The sequence below is a fragment of the Staurois parvus genome, unplaced genomic scaffold, assembly GCF_062004578.1.
Source record: "Staurois parvus isolate SC_StPar_1 unplaced genomic scaffold, SC_StPar_1.0 ptg001535l, whole genome shotgun sequence".
NCBI lineage: Eukaryota > Metazoa > Chordata > Amphibia > Anura > Ranidae > Staurois > Staurois parvus.
Window position 1 is genome coordinate 106652 of NW_028319331.1, and position 19561 is coordinate 126212.

Sequence of the window (19561 nt, forward strand, 5' to 3'; positions counted from 1 at the left end):
TGCATTGATTGGTTTAGTTATTAAAACAGTTAAACAATTGTTGTGCCAGTCATGGCAATCTTTGATCTAAAGGAGTTAGAACTTTTTGATTTACCATTTTTAGTGATGTCCCAAAATACGCACTTTACTGGATGCCTCTCCTAAAAAAACAGAATAGAGTAAATTAAAAGGACATAGCAGTAACCAGGGCTGGAGCACTTAGAGACAGGAAAGACTTTTGTGACATACAAGTGGCACACTGTATCTCTCTTTATAAGAGCAGATCTATTTTGTTTTTAAAGTATATAGTGTTAATTATCCTGCTCTAAAAAACCAAATGGAAGTTTCCTTTGCTGACTTCTCCTTTTTAAAATGCTAACTTCCTAGCTGTCATGCTGTTCCACTTGCATCAATACAATATCCTGGGTGGGTGTTCAGAGCAAATATGCAGAGCTCTGACTCTGAACCAGGCAACCAACATTTTAAGGAGGTCTGCAATGGCAGCTTCAGCATTTCTCCCATGACATATTTACTTTAAAACACAGCTAGATCCTAACTGGCAATAACTGTGAGATTCTATAGTGTTCTCTTATTGAGAAGAACAGAGAAGTGTGCCATTTGTGGTTGAGATAAAACCAGGGGCGGACTGACCATTTGGAAACTCGGGCACTGCCCGAGGGCCCGGGGTCAGTAGGCGGCTCCATGAGATGCCCCTGGTACCTTTTTCATAGGCTTTTTTGAGTTTGGGCAAGGACACAGGGGCCCCATGATCCCCTATTGCCCGGGGGCCCCATGAGTTGTCAGTCCGCCGCTGGATAAAACACTGATGTGTGAGAAACAGAGCCTAATTCCAGCATTGCAGAGGTTAAATCTCTGGCCAGTTGCTTTCATCTCCTCCCCAGCTACTTCCAGGTGTCAGGTTTTAGGCCTCTTGATTGACTGTTTGAAGAATGACAGCATCCTGTGAACGGGAGTCTGTCATCCTAGCAAAGCTGGCATGTGCTGGGAATGCAAGCTGAGCTACAAATACACAGTTCAGTGTGCATTTAATAGAAGTCTGTGAGCAGGCAGGTAAGCATTTGTTATTGCAGAAGAGACATAGCACGTCTCTTCTGTAATAAAAAGCTGCCTGTTTGCAGTTTTTTATTACTTAAGTTTAGTTCCACATTAACGTATGAGCTGCTACAGTTGTAATATAACCTAAAGGTAATATAACTTACCACATTTTCAGCAATGTGCTGTAGCTTGATTCTAATTGGCTGGTCTAATTTCTGTATGGTAGCTCCTTCTACAGTGGCACTGATGACATAGGTGTTTAATTTGTAATTACCTAAGGTGTAATCCTACAAAAAGACATTAGTAAATGATAAACATTAATAAGAATTAAATCTTTGCATGTGTGCGTAAAATATATTTATATATATATATACACTATGTTGCCAAAAGTATTGGGATGCCTGCTGTACACGCACATGAACTTTAATGGCATCCCAGTCTTGGTCCTTTGGGTTCAATATTGAGTTGGCCCACCCTTTGCAGCTATAACACCTTCAACTCTTCTGGGATGGCTGTCCACCAGGTTTAGGAGTGTATCTTTGAGAATGTTTGACCATTCTTCCAGAAACGCATTTGTGAGGGCAGGCACTGATATTGGACGAGAAGGCCTGGCTCGCAGTCTCCGCTTTAATTCATCCCAAAGGTGTTCTATCGGGTTGAGGTCAGGACTCTATGAAAGCCACTTAAGTTCCTCCACCCTATATTCACTCATTCATGTCTTTATGGACCTTGCTTTGTGCACTGGTGTGCAGTCATGTTGAAAAAGGAAGGGGCCATCCCCAAACTGATCCCACAATGTGGGGACCATAACATTGTCCAAAATGTCTAGGTATGCTGACACCTTAAGAGTTCCCTTCACTGAAACTAATTGGCAAAGCCCAATCCCTAAAAAACAACCCCACACAATAATACCCCTCCACCAAACTCAATACTTGGCACAATGCAGTCAGGCAAGTACCATTCTCCTGGCAACCGTCAAACCCGGACACGTCCATCGGATTGCCAGACAGAGAAGCACGATTAGTCACTCCAAAAACACGTTTCCACTGCTCTAGAGTCCAGTGGTGGCATTCTTTACACCACTGCATGCGATGCTTTGTATAGCACTTGGTGATGTAAGGCTTGGATGCAGCTGCGCGGCTATGGAAACCTATTCCATGAAGCTTTCTACGCACTGCTGTTGTGCTAATCTGAAGGCCACATGAAGTTTGGAGGGTTTTAGCTATTGACTTTGCATACAGTTGGCGACTTCTGCACCCTGTGCGCTTCATCATGCGTTTACCCCGCTCTGTCATTTTATGTGGTCTACCACTTCGTGGCTGAGTTGCTGTTGTTCTCAGTTGCTTTCACTTTGTTATAATACCACTAACAGCTGACTGTGGAATACTTAGTAGCAAGCAAAATTTCACGGATTGACTTATTACACAGGTGGCAACCTATCACGGTACCATGCTTGAATTCACTGAGCTCCTGAGAGCAACCCATTCTTTTACAAATGTTTGTAGAAGCAGTCTGCATGCCTAGGTACTTGAGTTTATACACCTATGGCCATGGAGGTGACTGGAACACCTGAATCCAATGATTTGGAGAGACGTCCCAATACTCTTGGCAATATAGTGTATATCTCAATAGTGTTTGATCTGTGATATATAACATGATAAGACAGACAGACAACTCATGCTGGATATGACAAATGTAAGGAGAAATATACAATGCCCAGGTTGAAAAAATACAATTAAAATATATTCACATTATATTCATTTAAGATGATTTTTTTCAGAAAGCCAAAATAATATCAAAACAGATCAGAACATCTTAAACCACAAAAGATAGATAGATAGATAGATAGATAGATAGATAGATAGAGTTACATACAGCATAGAAGAAGAGACAGATGAACATAAATACAATATGTAAAAACTACTGGAGTCCATTTTCCTTTCACTTTACGTTTGAAGCCTTATTGAACATAACAATTTTGCAAACATACCCAAAAAAGTAATAAACTTCCTAAAAAGTTGAACTGCACTTTAGAGGCTGCTATTCCAGCATGGTCTCCTATTGCTTCAGGCAAATATATGGAGGCAATAGCGTTGTAAGTTGGAGGTTTTTCCAATGAGATCTGTTGGAATAAATTACTTTTACAGACATCTGTTTATATTGTCTATTAGATACAACAATAATCTCTAAATCTCTAAAAACAAAAATGAAGAGAAATCAAAAGATGGGACTGTGTCTTCGGTTATAAGTTCAACTCCTGCTGACACTCTGGTACATCACATTTTGAAGTTTTAAGGGGCCACCTTCATCATGGCTCAATATCTGGTGCAAATTGGACCAGACTGATGCAAGTAAAGTTTAAAAGGTTAAAAAATGGAGTATGGGTATCTGTGTAGGTTTAAACATTTTAACCCCAGTCCAACGTCCGTTCAGTCAAATGTTTAACACATATTAATATTATCATATTAAGCCCTGATGAAGGGCTGACTTGTTTCCTCCAGATGTACTAGGATGAAATTAAAATATTTGGACTCATAACCACTGTAATGCACTTTCTCTTTAAATTGTTAAAATTTTCCCCAAAGCACCCCACAGAAGCCTTTTCTTACATAAAAGAAGGCTAACGTTTGCTGCACTGCACTCCACTTCATAAACTCTGCTCCACTTTTCCAGAGTAAACCTACTTCAGTATTTCAAACGTATTCCTTTTTAAACATTTCCAGCTGTTAATGAAAAAAAAAAGTACTATTTTTAAATAGAAACTATGGTAGGCAGTGGTAGTGTAAAAGTCAACTTTTCTAAAACCCTGAGGGTTCTCTAGAGATTGCTACAGGTTCTTGAGCAATGAACACTGGGCATTGGGGTTCATTCGGAAAAGAAACCAGTCTCTAGTGCTGTACCACAGACTCTCTACTAGGTCCTCTTCTATTTATTCAATTTGTAAGTGATATAACTAAATGTTTGGTAGGTAAGATACACTATATTCCCAAAATATATTGGGACACATGCCTTTCAATTTACATGAGCTTTAATGGCATCCCAGTCTTAGTCTGTAGGGTTCATAATTGAGTTGGCCCACCCTATAACAGCTTCATCTCTTCTGGTAAGACTGTCCACAAGGTTTAGGAGTGTGTCTATGGGAATGTTTGACCATTCTTCCAGAAATGCAGGCACTGATGTCAGATGAAAAGGCTTGGCTCGCACTCTCCACTCTAATTCATTACAAGGGTGTTCTCTTCTATCGGGTTGAGGTCAGGACTTCCCTTCACTGGAATGAAGGGGCCAAGCCCATCCCCTGAAAAACAACCCCAAACCACCAAACCCCCCCTCCACCAAACTTTACACTTGGCACAATGCAGTCAGGCAAGTACCGTTCTCCTGGCAACTCGGCTGCTCGACCATGGAAACCCATTCCATGAAGCTCTCTACGCACTGTTGTTGTGCTAATCTGAAGGCCACACAAATTTTGGAGGTCTTTAGCTATTGACTCTGCAAATAGTTGGTGACTTCTGCGCACTGTGCACTTCAGCATGCGCTGACTCCGCTCTGTCATTTTACGTAGCCTACGAGTTGCTGTTGTTCCCAGTTGCTTCCACTTAGTTATAATGCCACTAACCGTTCAATATTTAGTAGCATGAAAATTTCACGGATGGACTTATTGTACAGCTGGCAACCTATCACAGTACCATGCATGAATTCACTGAGCTCCTGAGAGTGACCCATTCTTTCACAAATGTTTGTAGAAGCAGTCTCCATGCTTAGGTGCTTAATTTTATACACCTGTGGCCATGGAGGTGATTGGAACACCTGAATCCAATGATTTGGAGGGGTGTCCCAATATGTTTGACAATATAGTATATGTCTTTTTGCTGATGACACAAAGATGTGCAATAGGGTTGATATCCCTGGAGGTGTCTGTTAAATGGAACATGATTTGGCATTCCTGGAAGATTGGTCAAAACAGTGGAAACTGTAGTTTCTAAACGTAAAATAATGCACTTATGGAAAAATAATCATTTGACAGAACACGATATTGGGTGTTCGGAGTTGGCCAGGGTACTTATTTCAGGTCATTGCAAAATTAGCAAACAGTGCTGCCATGCATTGGGAAAAGGGAATAAAATGCTAGGATGCATCGCTAGAGGGGGTTAAGCAAGACTTCAAGAACTTAATCTGTGCATTCTGGAGGAAAGATGGGAAGAGGGAGACGTGATTGAAACCTTTAAATACATCAAGGAGGTGAATAAATTTCAGGAGTGCAGTATTTTCAGTATGAAGCCAAGCTCAAGAACATATGACCTCAAACTATCAGGAAAAATGTTAAAAACTAATCAGAGAAAGTATTTTACCAAAAGAGTAGTCGAATCTTGAAATAGACTTCTAACAGAGGTAGTGAGTCAGTCAACAGTAAGTGGATATTAACATGCTTGAGACAAACATACTGTCTTATCTACACTTAGAAAAAAAGTAAAAAAAATACATTTTTAAAAAATCATATAGAGTACACTGCAAAAGCTTTAGGCAGGTGTGCAGAAAGATTGTAAATTAAAAATGCTTTCAAAAACATATACTGTATAACATATACTGTATATATTTTTGTCATTTAACAAAATGGAAAGTAAATGAACAGAAGAGAAACCCAAATCAAATCAATATTTAGTGTGACCACCCTTTGTCTTCAAACCAGCATCAATTCTAGGTATACAGTACTTGTACACACAGTTTTTAAGGAACTTGGCAGGTAGGTTGTTCCAAACATCTTGACAGAACAGGCTAATATTTGTACAATAGATCAGATCTCTTTGCACCAGGGGTGGACTGACAACTCATGGGGCCCACGGGCAATGGGGGATCATGGGGCCCCTGTGTCCTTGCCCAAACTCAAAAAAGCCTATGAAAAAGGTGCCAGGGGCATCTCATAGGGCCCCCTACTGACCCCGGGCCCTCGGGCAGTGCCCGAGTTTCCAAATGGTCAGTCTGCCCCTGCTTTGCACACACTGACCACTAATATAACGCAACACTACAATTTTTACTGTCTATATTTTTTTCTAGTCATATTATATATATTAATATTATATATTAGCTTAATTTTATGACTATTACTGAAAGTAAAGTGGGGGGGATATTAAAACACAATTTCCTCTGGGTGTCACTTATATACAACATATACAACATTCTTTATTCCTTTTATTATTATTGTATTTATAATCTACTGATCATGATAATGTACAATGAGCCTTAAATATAATTTACAGTATATTAGGGCTTCCCTAAGACACCTAAATTATTTCAAGGTTTCTTCTGTTTTAAAAAGGTTTGGAAAGGCCGGCGTGAGTAATGCACCACTCTGCCTGCTTCAACTACCTATAATCAGTTCTGCCAGGTCCCGCCACCTTCTACCTTCCTCTGCCCTAGGAATGCACCACTCTGCCTGCTTCAACTACCTATAATCAGTTCTGCCAGGTCCCGCCACCTTCTACCTTCCTCTGCCATAGGAATGCACCACTCTGCCTGCTTCAACTACCTATAATCAGTTCTGCCAGGTCCCGCCACCTTCTACCTTCCTCTGCCATAGGAATGCACCACTCTGCCTGCTTCAACTACCTATAATCAGTTCTGCCAGGTCCCGCCACCTTCTACCTTCCTCTGCCATAGGAATGCACCACTCTGCCTGCTTCAACTACCTATAATCAGTTCTGCCAGGTCCCGCCACCTTCTACCTTCCTCTGCCCTAGGAATGCACCACTCTGCCTGCTTCAACTACCTATAATCATTTCTGCCAGGTCCCGCCACCTTCTACCTTCCTCTGCCCTAGGAATGCACCACTCTGCCTGCTTCAACTACCTATAATCAGTTCTGCCAGGTCCCGCCACCTTCTACCTTCCTCTGCCATAGGACTGGTGTTTTACTATAGAGTTCAACAACAGGCAGATTGTCAGGTAGGCTGACTGAGGTAGGTGAAAAATGGGTTATGAAGATGTTATTTGCACATCAGAGCAGTAGCAACCATACCTCTACGTTCTCTGCTTGATGATAAGACGTTACAGTGAAATACAGGTCTTGAAAGCTACTGAAGTTAACATTCAATACTAGTAAAGCCGTGGAATCAGCAGTGATATTTGCACTCTCCCCAGAAAAATTTATTCTGAATCCAATTTCCTCTGTAATGTTTAAGATCCTTTAAATGAAATCAAAGTTAGAAGAATGATCAGTCATTTAAACAAAGGAAAGTATCAGTTTGTTTATTGTCATTATAATAAATCGCTGTTTTTAGTGTACAAGCTGAGCTCCAAACAAGCATGTAAAATACACACATTGAATTCATATAAAGCAGACATGGGCAAATTTCAGCCCCTGGGCCACATCTGGCCCTTTGGCTGTCTCTATCCAGCCCTCAATGATTCCACTGTCACTAATAAGGCTGACAGACTCAGAGAGGCACGCTGACAGATGTCTATGTGCAGAGCTGCGAGAACTGGAAGGAGAGAGTCTGAGGAGCTGATCAGTAAAGCAGGAAGGTTTGTTCCTGGAAGGGGAACATGGCCTAGGAGACGTCCTCATGCTCTCCTGCCACTCTGCTACCCAGCCAAGTTCTTCCTGTGTTAGCACCTGCATGCTACAAACCTCAGGAGCCATGCATTTTTCATTACTCCAGGTCAGGATCTGCAGAAATCCCTACTGTACTGATCATAGGCTCTCTCCTTCCAGTCACAGTGCTTTTCAGAGGGCGGTGAGGAGGTATTACATCTACTCCTCACCGCCTGATTTAACCCTATAATGGCTCACTACCACACCACAATCATGCTCATTGCACATGGTTACGGCGCAGCTCCATTGAACTTAATGGGCAAGTTTGACAAGCAGTGACGCTTGTCAAACTCTGTACCCCGAGTTAAAAATTGTGTGGCCATGAAGTAAAGCATCCCAGCCAGTTCCGTCTGGCTGTTGTTTTTTAGTTTGGGTGGACAGCCAGGAGGCTGTAAAACTATGGCTCATCTGCTCATCCCCCCCCAACCACCAAACTGCAGGTTGTACCTATTATTCCTAGTGCCAAGTATTTGTTTTCTATATATTTATGTAGTTACAGACCTTTCCAGGTCCATAAATAATATTGGACAGAATTAAGCTCTGCCTTCCACAACAGTCCCAATTTTCCTGTGGCACCAAGGGAAAATTAAGTGCTGACCTCTGATATAAAGGAAGCCTTCTTTTGCCTATGCTTTCAGTAATGATACTTACACAGCCCCATAACACAGCACAGCCACTTTCTCTGTTACAATTAATGCCCCATGTACACTGGGTGTTTAGTGCTGAAGCATGTTTTCGGGGTTTAGCCATGGGTGGAGGGCACAGGTGTACTGTCCAGCATCATGCACACGGTGGTTATCCCCGATGAATGGGGTTCCGACATTTATTGTAGCCACAAGCAGAGGACACAGGTGTGCCATCCAGCCCTTCTGTTGGGAGCCTGTAAAACTTTATGAGAGGCTGACAGCTGCTGCAGCTAGACGGGGCTGGGTGGTGCACTTAGCAGTACTTCTGTTATGGGCAGTATGCACCAAGGGACAGATTTCCCAAACATAGACTTGCGTTCTGAGCAGTCATCCTTGGACGCATACTGCACTAAAAGAAATTACAGATAGTCCCACTGTCAAGCTGCAGCAGCTGTCATCCTCTCATGGAGTTTGACAGGCTGCTGGCAGTGGGGCAGGACAGTACACATGTGTCCTCTGCCTATGGCTAAACTAAATACCAGAACCACATGCATCATGGATAAACTCCCAGTGTGCATGGGGCCTAAGAGATACGCTGCTTACACCACCTTAACCCAGCCCCAGTGATTTAACAGTGAAGAAGCAGCGGCATAATGAGGCCATCCTCCTGCTCACTCTGCTCTCCTATTTGCTTGATCCCCCTCAGCATATTTTTTTACAGCTGTTCTGATTGGCTCCGAGTACTGCCCATTCCTCTCCCAGAAAGTTGTACAGAGGATTGCAAGAGATAGATACTAAATCAAATTCAAGCACTTACACTAGTTGCATTTAAAAATAAATATATTAATAATTAATAAATAAAGACATAAAAAAAAATATTGTATTTTATATACAGTATATATCTGCCAGCGTGCAGCTTTGAGTGAGAGAGTCAGCCTTTGTGCACATGGATAACAGCCAGGTTAGTGACGGTAAATATTCTGCCGGGGATATTTAACGGTTGCATTACCTTTATCTCTCCGCTTTTTTAAATGCATTATCTCAGTCTGCTATATGATGTTAGTCTCACATATAACAGGCAAAATAAATATTAAATGCTCCAGTACATCAGTACTTAGTTTTAAGTCACTTTTTCATTTTCCTTTTACAGAACAGATAATGAAAATAGTATACTCACTGATTTGTAAATTTGTACAGAGAACGAGCTTTGGTCAAGATGTCGTTTATAACATTCAAATGAATTTTGGCAAATTCAATGCCAGTATCTCCCAATGCTATTATTTCAGTGACTTTGCTTAGAATGATCGTTACATCATTTTCTTGCAGGAATTGCGCCTTTGTCGTCATGTTTAAAATGTGTTCTGCCAAATATTTAGCATTTTCTAGAACACAAACAGAGCCGTGAACATTAACTTAAAAATAAATATTTAGTACTTTTAAAAAATGCAATTAAAATAAAAGCGGGTATTTGATCAAAACGATCGCAAAGGAAAACAGATCTACCTGCTTAATGCAGAGAAATTGTTGACTTGTATAGCAAAGCAGTGACACCATTGTAGAAGGAAGTATAGAATACCAAGGCCTGGAAGTGCTCTAAGATTATCTTACATTGTTGAAGCAACAGAAAAATTAAAGTGAACTCGTCAACTGAGAGCTTAAAACATACATTAAGTACATCTCTACCGTCATACAGAGGGATTAGTGCAATGGGCAATTGCAGAATGATGCCCTGTGTGGCTCTCTACAGCAGCTGAAAGATGATTTCTCCCTCTCTCCCTCCCTCTGGCTTTCAGCTGCTGGAGGGAGAAACACAGACACAGGGCATCGTTCTGTAATTGTCCCCCCGTTCCGCTCCCCCTCCCTGAGCTGCCCACATCTGATTCCCCATTGCGTGCCCGGAGCCCCCCTCGTGTCCCTGCAGGTACACAGGGGGATGGAAAGTGGCTAGTAAATGCTCCTTCCTTTTCTGAATGGACACAGTGAGTGATCAGTACTGATCACTGCTGTGTCCATTAACTAAAGCATCATAAACTATGTTTACCATTCTTCAGTTTATGAATGAACAGGAGCCTCTGTTTTCTGTTCATTCAAATTCAGTGCACCTGAGGCTACAGAGAAAGGTTCTCTGTCTCAAAAAAGAGATTTTAATGGTATGTTTAGATGCCTAATATTTCACCAAAGCCCCCCTCCCCTTCCCCAACAGTGTTTTAAAATAAAATGTGAAAAATAATTTTTAAAATGTAAAATATAACAAACTGTAAAAAAAAATCAATTTAAAATTGTAAAAAAATAATTTTTAAAATTTGTAAAAATATATATTTTTTAAATCATAAAAATGTTTTTAAAAATTAAGGGCTCATTCACATGGGTTCTCTGGCCCATACATCGTGAATGAACAGTTTGTGCAGCTGGAGCCATCTGTTACTCTATGAGGATGCAGCGGTTGTATGCACACAGCTGCAGGTCCTAATTTGATAAGTGTAGGTGTGGGTGACTTTTAACCTATAACCTAACCCTAAAACCTATCCATAACATATAATCATACCCTAACTAACTCTCATTTTGTTGAGTTACCTAACTCTAGAGCCAGATTTTGCCTCTTGTGGGGCTTAATTTCTCACTGATTCCGCTCTCAGTGCTTCCAGACCCCAACCAGAGTTCCTTCTGAGCACTCCCCACTGCTAAACCTTTAGTTTCTCAGACTTTGTTCTTCTCCTTCACAGGGCAGGCATCACACAGTAAAGCATTGTCAGGTGATTATCTTTTTATAACTGCAGAACAGATAGAAAGTGCCTAAGATTATATGCCTATGGCTCAATGAGACAGTGCTCTTGCAAGAGTACAGTGGGCAATCAATCCAATGAGCTTTCATGACGCCAGTATCAAAAAGAAAGTCCTAAGTATAGGGTTGTATCAGCTGCTCCAATATAAAAAATACAGATAATGTTATTCAAATGTTGTATATAACACCAATTAACAAATACAAAGAATAAAGAATGAATATTCACAAATCGTTCCCCATAAACAAAAACAAATCTTTTTCTTCTGATCAAAGGTTTATGTATGTTTCTTCAGTTTATTTATTATCTTTGAAAATATGACTTTTGGTCAAATCCTTAAAAATATATATGTGTTCAATTAAAAAATATCCTGAACCCTGTTTTTAATAATGATAAATAATAATGAGCACATCTATTATTACCTGGTGTCACAGCGATGTTATCAAGATCCTCAAATGTATTAGGAAGTGATGTTAGAAGAACACATCTGCTGAAATCAGGGTTTTCCCAAGCAGCCATTTCTGTATTTACACTAATAGAACTAAAGGGAAAAAAATGGACCAGCATTAGGAAGGACAAAAATTGAGTGGACTCTGTTGGTTTCTATGCAGAAGTGAGTCTGATTTTGCACTCACCAGCTTTAGTAAATAAACCCCATTGTGTCTTCTGATAGGCTATGCTTTCCAGTAAGGTTTACTGACTCCCTACTCCACACTGCGTCTCCACCCAACCCACTGCAAGAGTCCTCCCTGGGTAAAATTCTGGATCAGACGGTGTGGAAGCACGTATTTGTGCTGTTTTAAAGTGTTTGTATTCTTTGGTATTTGTGCTCTTTTAAAGTGTTTGTTTGTATTTTTTGGTATTTGTGCTCTTTTAAAGTGTTTGTATTTTTTTAACATAATAAAGCCTGTTTTTAGTTATAAGACGCTTGGTCCGCCATGTAACTTCCTATCGGGCTTTCTTTTTGCCCCTGTTGTTTGGATTATAGCAGTGAGTTATTTGGATCGTACCATCTATTTGGAATAATTTTAGGTGAGTCGGCTTCATGTCACGTGGTTATTGGATATTTTCACCATGTGATAGGGCAGTGACTATGGGTGGTTCCTTAGCATCATTTTTATTTTGTTGCTGGTGTGGAAGCTTACTGAAGTGCATGGGAGGACAGAAATGCAGCATTCATGTTTCTCGCAAAACTTTTTGGAAAACTGCCCAATCCCAGTTCAGTATACACACCACATATACAGTTTACAAATATCTCTTATCTTACCAGTATCTTAAAACAAACTCATCTGGATTGGTGTAGCATTGTATTTGTGAAGTCTCGGTAGGGTTTGTTTCCTTCCACTCATAAATAAACTGATCATACCGCTTTGTCTCAGCAGGACATTTCTCTAAATTAGTGATAAAAAATGTGCATAAGGATTAAGGTCATCCAAAGAAACTCAATGCTGTTATATATTTAGAAACACAAATATGAGGTTCATAAATGAGAAAACTATTTTAGGCAGGGATTTTCACTTATAACATGTTCTTTTCAAAGCAATACAAAGTACCAAAACTACTATTTTGCAGTATATGCCATTAAATCAAACAAGGACATAAGGCAATATACAGCATTGAATTTGTCCCTTGTCTTCCCTTGACATGAGACATTCTAATGCAGTAAAGTAGGAATACTGATTTACTGCTTGTATGCAAAAGACAACATCCTGATTGGTGTGTTTATGCTGCTAAATGCTTTTAACCCTTTGAGGACCAAGGGACGTATTTGTCCCATGTTTTTAATTGCGTGTATAATCTGATTAAGAACTTAAAACTCTTTTTGTTTTTTGGTTTGAGTCAAAATATTAGTTCTTATCAACAAACAACAAATGGATCTAGCTTTTTGCCAATTATTTCATGAAATGGCTTAGTTACAGCAACTGAAGTGTACGAACTTTAAAAACAAAAAAATTGATTCTTTTGGCGTTCCAAAATCTTTCGGTCCTCAAAGGGTTAATAGGTAGAAGAGATGCCGATTTGCCCCCTTCCCCACTACAATGCAGCAAAAATGTAAATGCTAGAAGGTACTTAATTTTAGATGAGACTATGCAAAGCTGTATCATGCAATGATGGGAACTTTTGCTTTTTGTTTTTCAAGAGAGTTAAACAAGATTGAGAAATGTACAGATACATTTGAAATCCCATTTAAAGTGCTTACAGTTACTGCACTCTTCTGAAGTAGGAAACATATATGAAATTTGATTTCCTAGGGGGCTGGTACAAATGGGCAGCATACTGCAAGCAGAAACACTTTTGCCTGCAGTGCTTTACCAGTCGCAAAAGACCTTGTGTCCTATTTCCACCTGCAGTCGTGGTGGGTGGGGATGCAAGCCTCTGTGCGTTTTTTCTTGTATGTGTAGGCAGTTGCCTGCAAGGGGAATGTACCATGTTAATAAGCTAGCCAGTCTGCCTAGGTTATGGAAGGGTTGATGCTATTTCTGCCTCTCTTTCTGGGCTCTGCCTCTCTCCCTGTGCTGTTATAAAAAGGGAGATGGCTCTTCCCACACTGAGCTCCAGCCACATGGGAATAGGAGTAAGAGGCTCACAGAAGAAAATGTAAAGATTTACAGCCAGTTGCCACCCAAGCGCCATGATTTTTCCCACTATTGATTCAACTAATGAGAGGGGCTGCTGCGCCTTGCAGTCCACTGAAGACACCGGGGGTTCTGGAGGATAACCAGCAATGGAATTTCTCATGGACTACCATCTCACAGAGGTATGCCTGGGCAGCTGAACAAAGGTAGTTAGTGTTAGGGTTTGAATATTGTTTATGTTGAACTGTCAGTAAAGTTATATTACTGTTCTTAGCATGGTCTGAAGTCATTCAAAGGGGTGCATGTTGGTTCTGGCATATCCAGAAAAACCAGGGTCTGTAAAGCATATATGGGGTGTGAAGTCACACTACACAAATTGGGGTTAATGCAGCAAGTAAAGAAGAGTAATGCTGTTGCTAAAGGTAACCAAGCACAAGTTTAAAGCACAAAGCAACCAGCTTTAGGCGTGGTACCTGATAAGGTGGCAGGTCCTCCAGTAGCAAGGGGGTTGCTATTCGGCTCCCTCCCATGTTGTCTGTCTCCCCTAGCAACTGGGAGCAGATCACGGTTACAGAGATCCATGACATGGCCACAAGGTATGCAAAGCAAAGGAGTCCACTTAGAGCATGCACTATGTGCTTGGCAGGACCCCATTCTGTTACTGGGAGTGAGGTAACAGAGGTATGCTAGACTGGTGGAGTGGGCGCAGGCTCAGCGTATCCCTCCTAATGCAAGAACTACTGAAGGTACAGTGTGTATATCATGGGATAACACATTTCACATAAACTATTTTACTTCAGTCAGTGAGAGCTCATCTCTGAGTAGGGGAACTGCCTTAATGTTAGATTTCTTCACATGAGCACAGTGTCAGCAGTCCTGGGCGCGCTTTCGAATAAAGGTACCCAACGTGCATAGAAGAAGGCCATCTAGTGCTGAGCATATTTGGGATGCTGTAAGTGGTAAATTAACACCACCATGGATAATGGCCCTCCATACACCTTTTGTGTATGAAACAATTATTCTTAAAAAGTGACGTTGTTAACATGTTGTTTATACAGACATAGGGTCAACAACCATTCTCATATATTATACTGTAATTATAGAAGTCTGTCACTAGGAGGTAGTGTCAACCAAAATATTTGCATAAAGTAATATTCTCTTTTGTCCAAACTATATAGTTATGTTGTAATTCCCTATTCCTTGTGTGTTTCTCTCAGTTTTCTAGTAAAACAAGAAGGGCTCTCAACAATGTGTGCAGCAGTATCTAACAGATAAAAAGAGACATTTTCAGCCACTGTGAATGTCATGTACATTACAGACACACATCTGCACTTGCTTTGTTAGTTGTCCATGAAACTACCAAGAACTAATTCTGAAATCACTAAACATATTGGTATTCGGAACAAATCCCAATGTGAATTAACTTAAGACTGAGCCCACTGGAGCTGCCAACATCAAAATGGTGATATAATTGGTGCCGCTGTAATTTTACTAGAGAAGGTGTGGAAGGGCAATTGTAAGACAGAATTTAAAATAAAGCACAGAATGGTCTCTTGTTACTATAGGAACAACATCCTGTAGGTGCCTTTTGAACTCCTGAAGGTAAGCAGCAAGTGGTGTGGTAGCATAACAAGGTTCATGCTTCATGCACCTATGCTAATCAACAATGATGAGCATAAAGGAGGATGGGGGCAGAGAGTCCTTTCTACAGTCATTCATCAAGAGGGTTTGTGATGAAAGGGAGGTGGAGGGAATTCCGCATCTCATAATCCCTAGGTGTCATAGAGCTACTATGCTTAGAATTCCACCACTGTAATTCCTTCCTTTGTAATTACACGATCTAGCTTGTGTTTTCAGTTGTATTTTTTTATTTAGGCTTTAAAAGGGATTACATGTATTTATATGGTAACATACTGTATGTCCAAGATGATGATATCTGTCAATACACAAAGTAACACAATTGAGAAACATATTGTAAGCTCCAAGGAGCAGGGCCCTCCTGACCCTCTTGTATTGAACTGTATTGTCACCCGTTATATTGTAAAGTGCTGAGCAAACTGTTGGGGCTATATAAATCCTGTATAATAATAATAATAATTTTGTGATTATGTAAGTGCATCCAGAAGCTACCATTCCTCTATCTGGGAAACACTCAGCATGATTGCAGGAAAGGAGTGGAGAGTTGAAAGGGGAATAAGGGCCTATTGTCCGGATGTGCAAATTTAAAAAGGAGAAAAAGGTAACAAAGGAAAGAAAAGAATGGTTGTTAAAATGTTGCTAGGTAGAGTTGGGTGATATCAATTATTCCACAGGGTTCTAACTTGTGTTTTAAAAAGGCAACTGATCCCTCTTTAAAATAAACAGGACATGAGCATCTTACTGGACCTACAGTGAGGTATGCACATTGTTAGAGCTCTAACTTCAGAGCTGAAAGTCACATTTTGCATGTTAAATACTCCTGTTTGGGGGCTTTGATAGCACTGGCAGGTTCCCTTTTACTTTTTATGTTGACTTCTTATAAATATAGGCTTTACCAGTTTACATATACATCCCCAATTCCAGTAAAGTTGAGACACTGTTAAATTAGATAAAAACAATGCAATTTGTAAATCTCATGAACCCATATTTTATTCACATCAAATGTTTAAACTGAGAAAATGCACCATTTTAAGAAAAAAAGAAGTTCATTTTGAAATTGATGGCAGCAATACATCTCAAGCAAATTGGTACAGGGCAGCAAAAAACTGGAAAAGTAAGTGGTACTAATAATGAAGAGCTGGAAGAAGGCCTCTTATAGAGCCAGAGAGTCTCAGAAGATGGACAGAGGTTCCCCAATCTGAAAAGCTGCATCTAAAAATTGTCAAATTCAGCAATTTCAGAATAATGTTCCTCAACATAAAATTGCAAAGACTTTAAAAATATCATCAGCTACAGTACATAATCTTTAGGCCCTCAGACAGCACTGCATTAAAAACAGGCATGATTCTGTGGTGGACACAACTGAATGGGCTCGAGAATACTTCCAAAAATCACTGTCCGTGAACACAGTTTGCCATCCAAAAATGCAAGTTAAACCTCCATCATGCAAAGAAGAAGCCATATCTGAACATATTCCAGAAATTCCACTGTCTTCTCTAATGTAATAGACCCACCAATAAAAAAACAAAATGGTAACATTCTTAGATCAAAAGGGATTTTTCCCGTGCAGAACACGCTATGCATGTAGAGAAACAAAGGGACAGAACAAGAAGTTAAAATCTTTTGTGGCAAAGAGTACTGGAGTGGAAGTTACTATTAAGGATTTCATTTCCTGGTTAATATTAAGGATTTCATTTCCAGTGTGGAAAAGATTAAGAGAACACATGCAAAATATAAAAAAAGGTTTTCCAAAGCACAGTGTGTCGAGGCATTTTTCTCGGTATCATGATAAGGATCCATCCTCATTATTATATTGGGGAATAGAGAAATATAGAGGCCACTGGAGGGGTAGCAACAAGGTGCGGTCTCTGAGTCAAGCAGAGTCCAAGTGGATATACAATATGCGGACACGGGCACCTTGAGGCCTGAATGTTGACTTTGACTTAAACTGCTTTATTAGTGATTTTTAGGGATTATGATTGGTCTGGTATAGCTAGTTTCATTTTTACGAATTTATTAAGATGGTTTAGTAGTCTGGCTATTTATATGGATTTTATTTATTATTATTATGCAGTATTTTATGGAAACAGTGATCGTATATGTATTATTGTTTATTCTTAGTATTATTTTACAGTGGGTGTTTTATTGGTACCTTTTTAATATATTTAATATTTATTTATATATTATGTATAATATTTTGTGAACCCATAGTATGGGTGTGTCAACATGGGTATTATATTTCCTGATAATATTTTTAGTAGTTTTTTTAGGAGCCCTGTCCCAGTTTTTATTTTTATTTTTTTATTTATTTATTATTTTATCCATTATTATAATTGTAGCAGATATAGGTTATGCGTTTTTTTTATTTAACCCAAAGGGTCTAATACAGGGGTTTATAGTATTATTTTATATCCATTCTAATAAAGATTATATATGAATATGGTATTTTAGTAGGTATTTAACTATCATTGACATTTCTATTCATATAATATTAGTATTAATGAGCTATGGCATCATGGCCGCCGGGAGACACATATTTGTTATTCATTATTCAAGTATTGGAGCCTACGGTTTAATAAAGGCTTTTTAGTTGGATTATCTTATCCAATATTATGAATATTGTGCATATTACCCGGTTTTTTATATATATTATATATATTTTATATATCATACTGATTTTTGGGATTTAGTAGTAAAGCTTTAACCCCATTGCGTAGTACATGTTGCTTCTAATCAGCGGGCTTCAATAAAATGGCCGCCGTAGATCCGCCTCCACATTTTGATTGGCTTCAGGCCACCTATAAAGGAAGTTCCATTCTCCATGGGCGTATACCCTGATGAAGTCACATGACTAGTGTGACGTAACGCGTTGGTACGCGGGGTGGAACTTCCGATACGCGGTGATGTCATTTCCGGCATGGGCACCATCTTGGTGCACCTTTACTACCCATGGTGAAAAGCGAATACTTAACATTGTACATGTGAGTGGGCATTTTTTTATTTTGCTATTTTGGCTTTACAAGTTTACACTATGGAGGATATTTATGCTTTATTATTATGAGCCTATTTGGAGAGTGAGCGGTACTACTGATACCAGTGGCTTTAAGAGACCTTAAGGAGAGGAGTGAGTGCCACTATTGATGATATCGAGTGAGGGGATTGACCTGTGACGATTAATACCTGTGAGGATCATGGTGTGATCCTAAAAGCGAGCTGGCCCGTGTGGTCACTGTAAGGAGGTGAGGGGGCATTTTGGCCACTTGAGGATTTGCACCTGTGTTGTGACCATGTTTACACGTTATCACCTGCATGATTTTGAAGTTGGAGCACGATCTTATGTTTGCAGTATTTGGACTTTTGCAATACTGTTCATCATTTATTTGTGTGTTCATGATTAATTTAATATTTTTTAATGTGGACTTTTATTTATGTGGTTAAGTGTGTGACACTGATCACCTATACATAGTATCTTATCCCTATCAAGGGATTCACATATTTATTTGCACCATTGGATTCATGAGTCTGTGATCCCTCAAGTGTTAATTAGAGGGACTGTGGAGATTTATATTTTCATGTGTATACAGTTTTTTCACTTTGTCACTATTATTCACTTAAAGATCCACGAAGGATCATAGCACTTATTAGTTTTTTTTATTTAGTTTATTATTACATAGTGCTACACTATATTGTGTTGTGTTCAGTCACCTATATCTTGGTTTTAGGTTTAAGTGTCAGCAGCTTAGGGTTAGGGAGATCCTTATATGCACAGGAGGATCCAATTAAGCCCCATACTGCATCTATGACAACAGCATGGCTACATAGTAGATGAGTCTGGGTGCTTAACTGGCCTGCATGCAGTCCAAACCTTTGACCAATTGAAAATATTTGGCACATTCAAACATAAAATACAACAAAGAAGACCCAGGACTGTTGAACAGTTAGAATCCTATATCAGACAAGAATGATACAACATTCCTCTCCCAAAACTACAGCAACTGGTCTCAGTTTCCATATGTTTACAATGTATTGTTAAAAGATGAGAGAATGTTACACTGTGGTAAACATGGCTCTGTCCCAGCTTTTTTGAGACATGCCATCATTTATCTTTTTTTTTCTTAAAATAGTACATTTTCTCGATTTAAATATTTGATATGTGAATTATCTCAAAGCCCATACATTGGTAACCTGTAAAACTGATATGTAAAATTTTTATATATTGTCATTAGAGATGAGCGAAGTATTCAAAAATTCGATTCGACTGATTCGGCGAATTCGTGGAAAAATTTCGATTCGAGTCGAATATATTCGCTGTGAATTT

The 19561-nt window shown here is 39.5% G+C and overlaps 1 protein-coding gene across 2 annotated transcripts in view; it reads right to left on the minus strand.

Annotated features, from left to right (window-relative positions):
- Positions 1 to 19561, minus strand: part of LOC149435335 (adhesion G protein-coupled receptor G4-like) — a 134848-nt gene that overhangs the window by 41511 nt on the left and 73776 nt on the right. For both annotated transcript variants that reach the window (XM_089662767.1, XM_089662768.1), the window contains exons 10-16: positions 12297 to 12420; positions 11452 to 11570; positions 9427 to 9631; positions 7048 to 7213; positions 3026 to 3157; positions 1200 to 1322; positions 95 to 140 (exon numbers count right to left, since the gene is read on the minus strand). In XM_089662767.1, coding sequence (XP_089518893.1) covers positions 95 to 140; positions 1200 to 1322; positions 3026 to 3157; positions 7048 to 7213; positions 9427 to 9631; positions 11452 to 11570; positions 12297 to 12420 — 915 coding nt within the window. The remainder of the gene's footprint in view (positions 1 to 94; positions 141 to 1199; positions 1323 to 3025; positions 3158 to 7047; positions 7214 to 9426; positions 9632 to 11451; positions 11571 to 12296; positions 12421 to 19561) is intronic.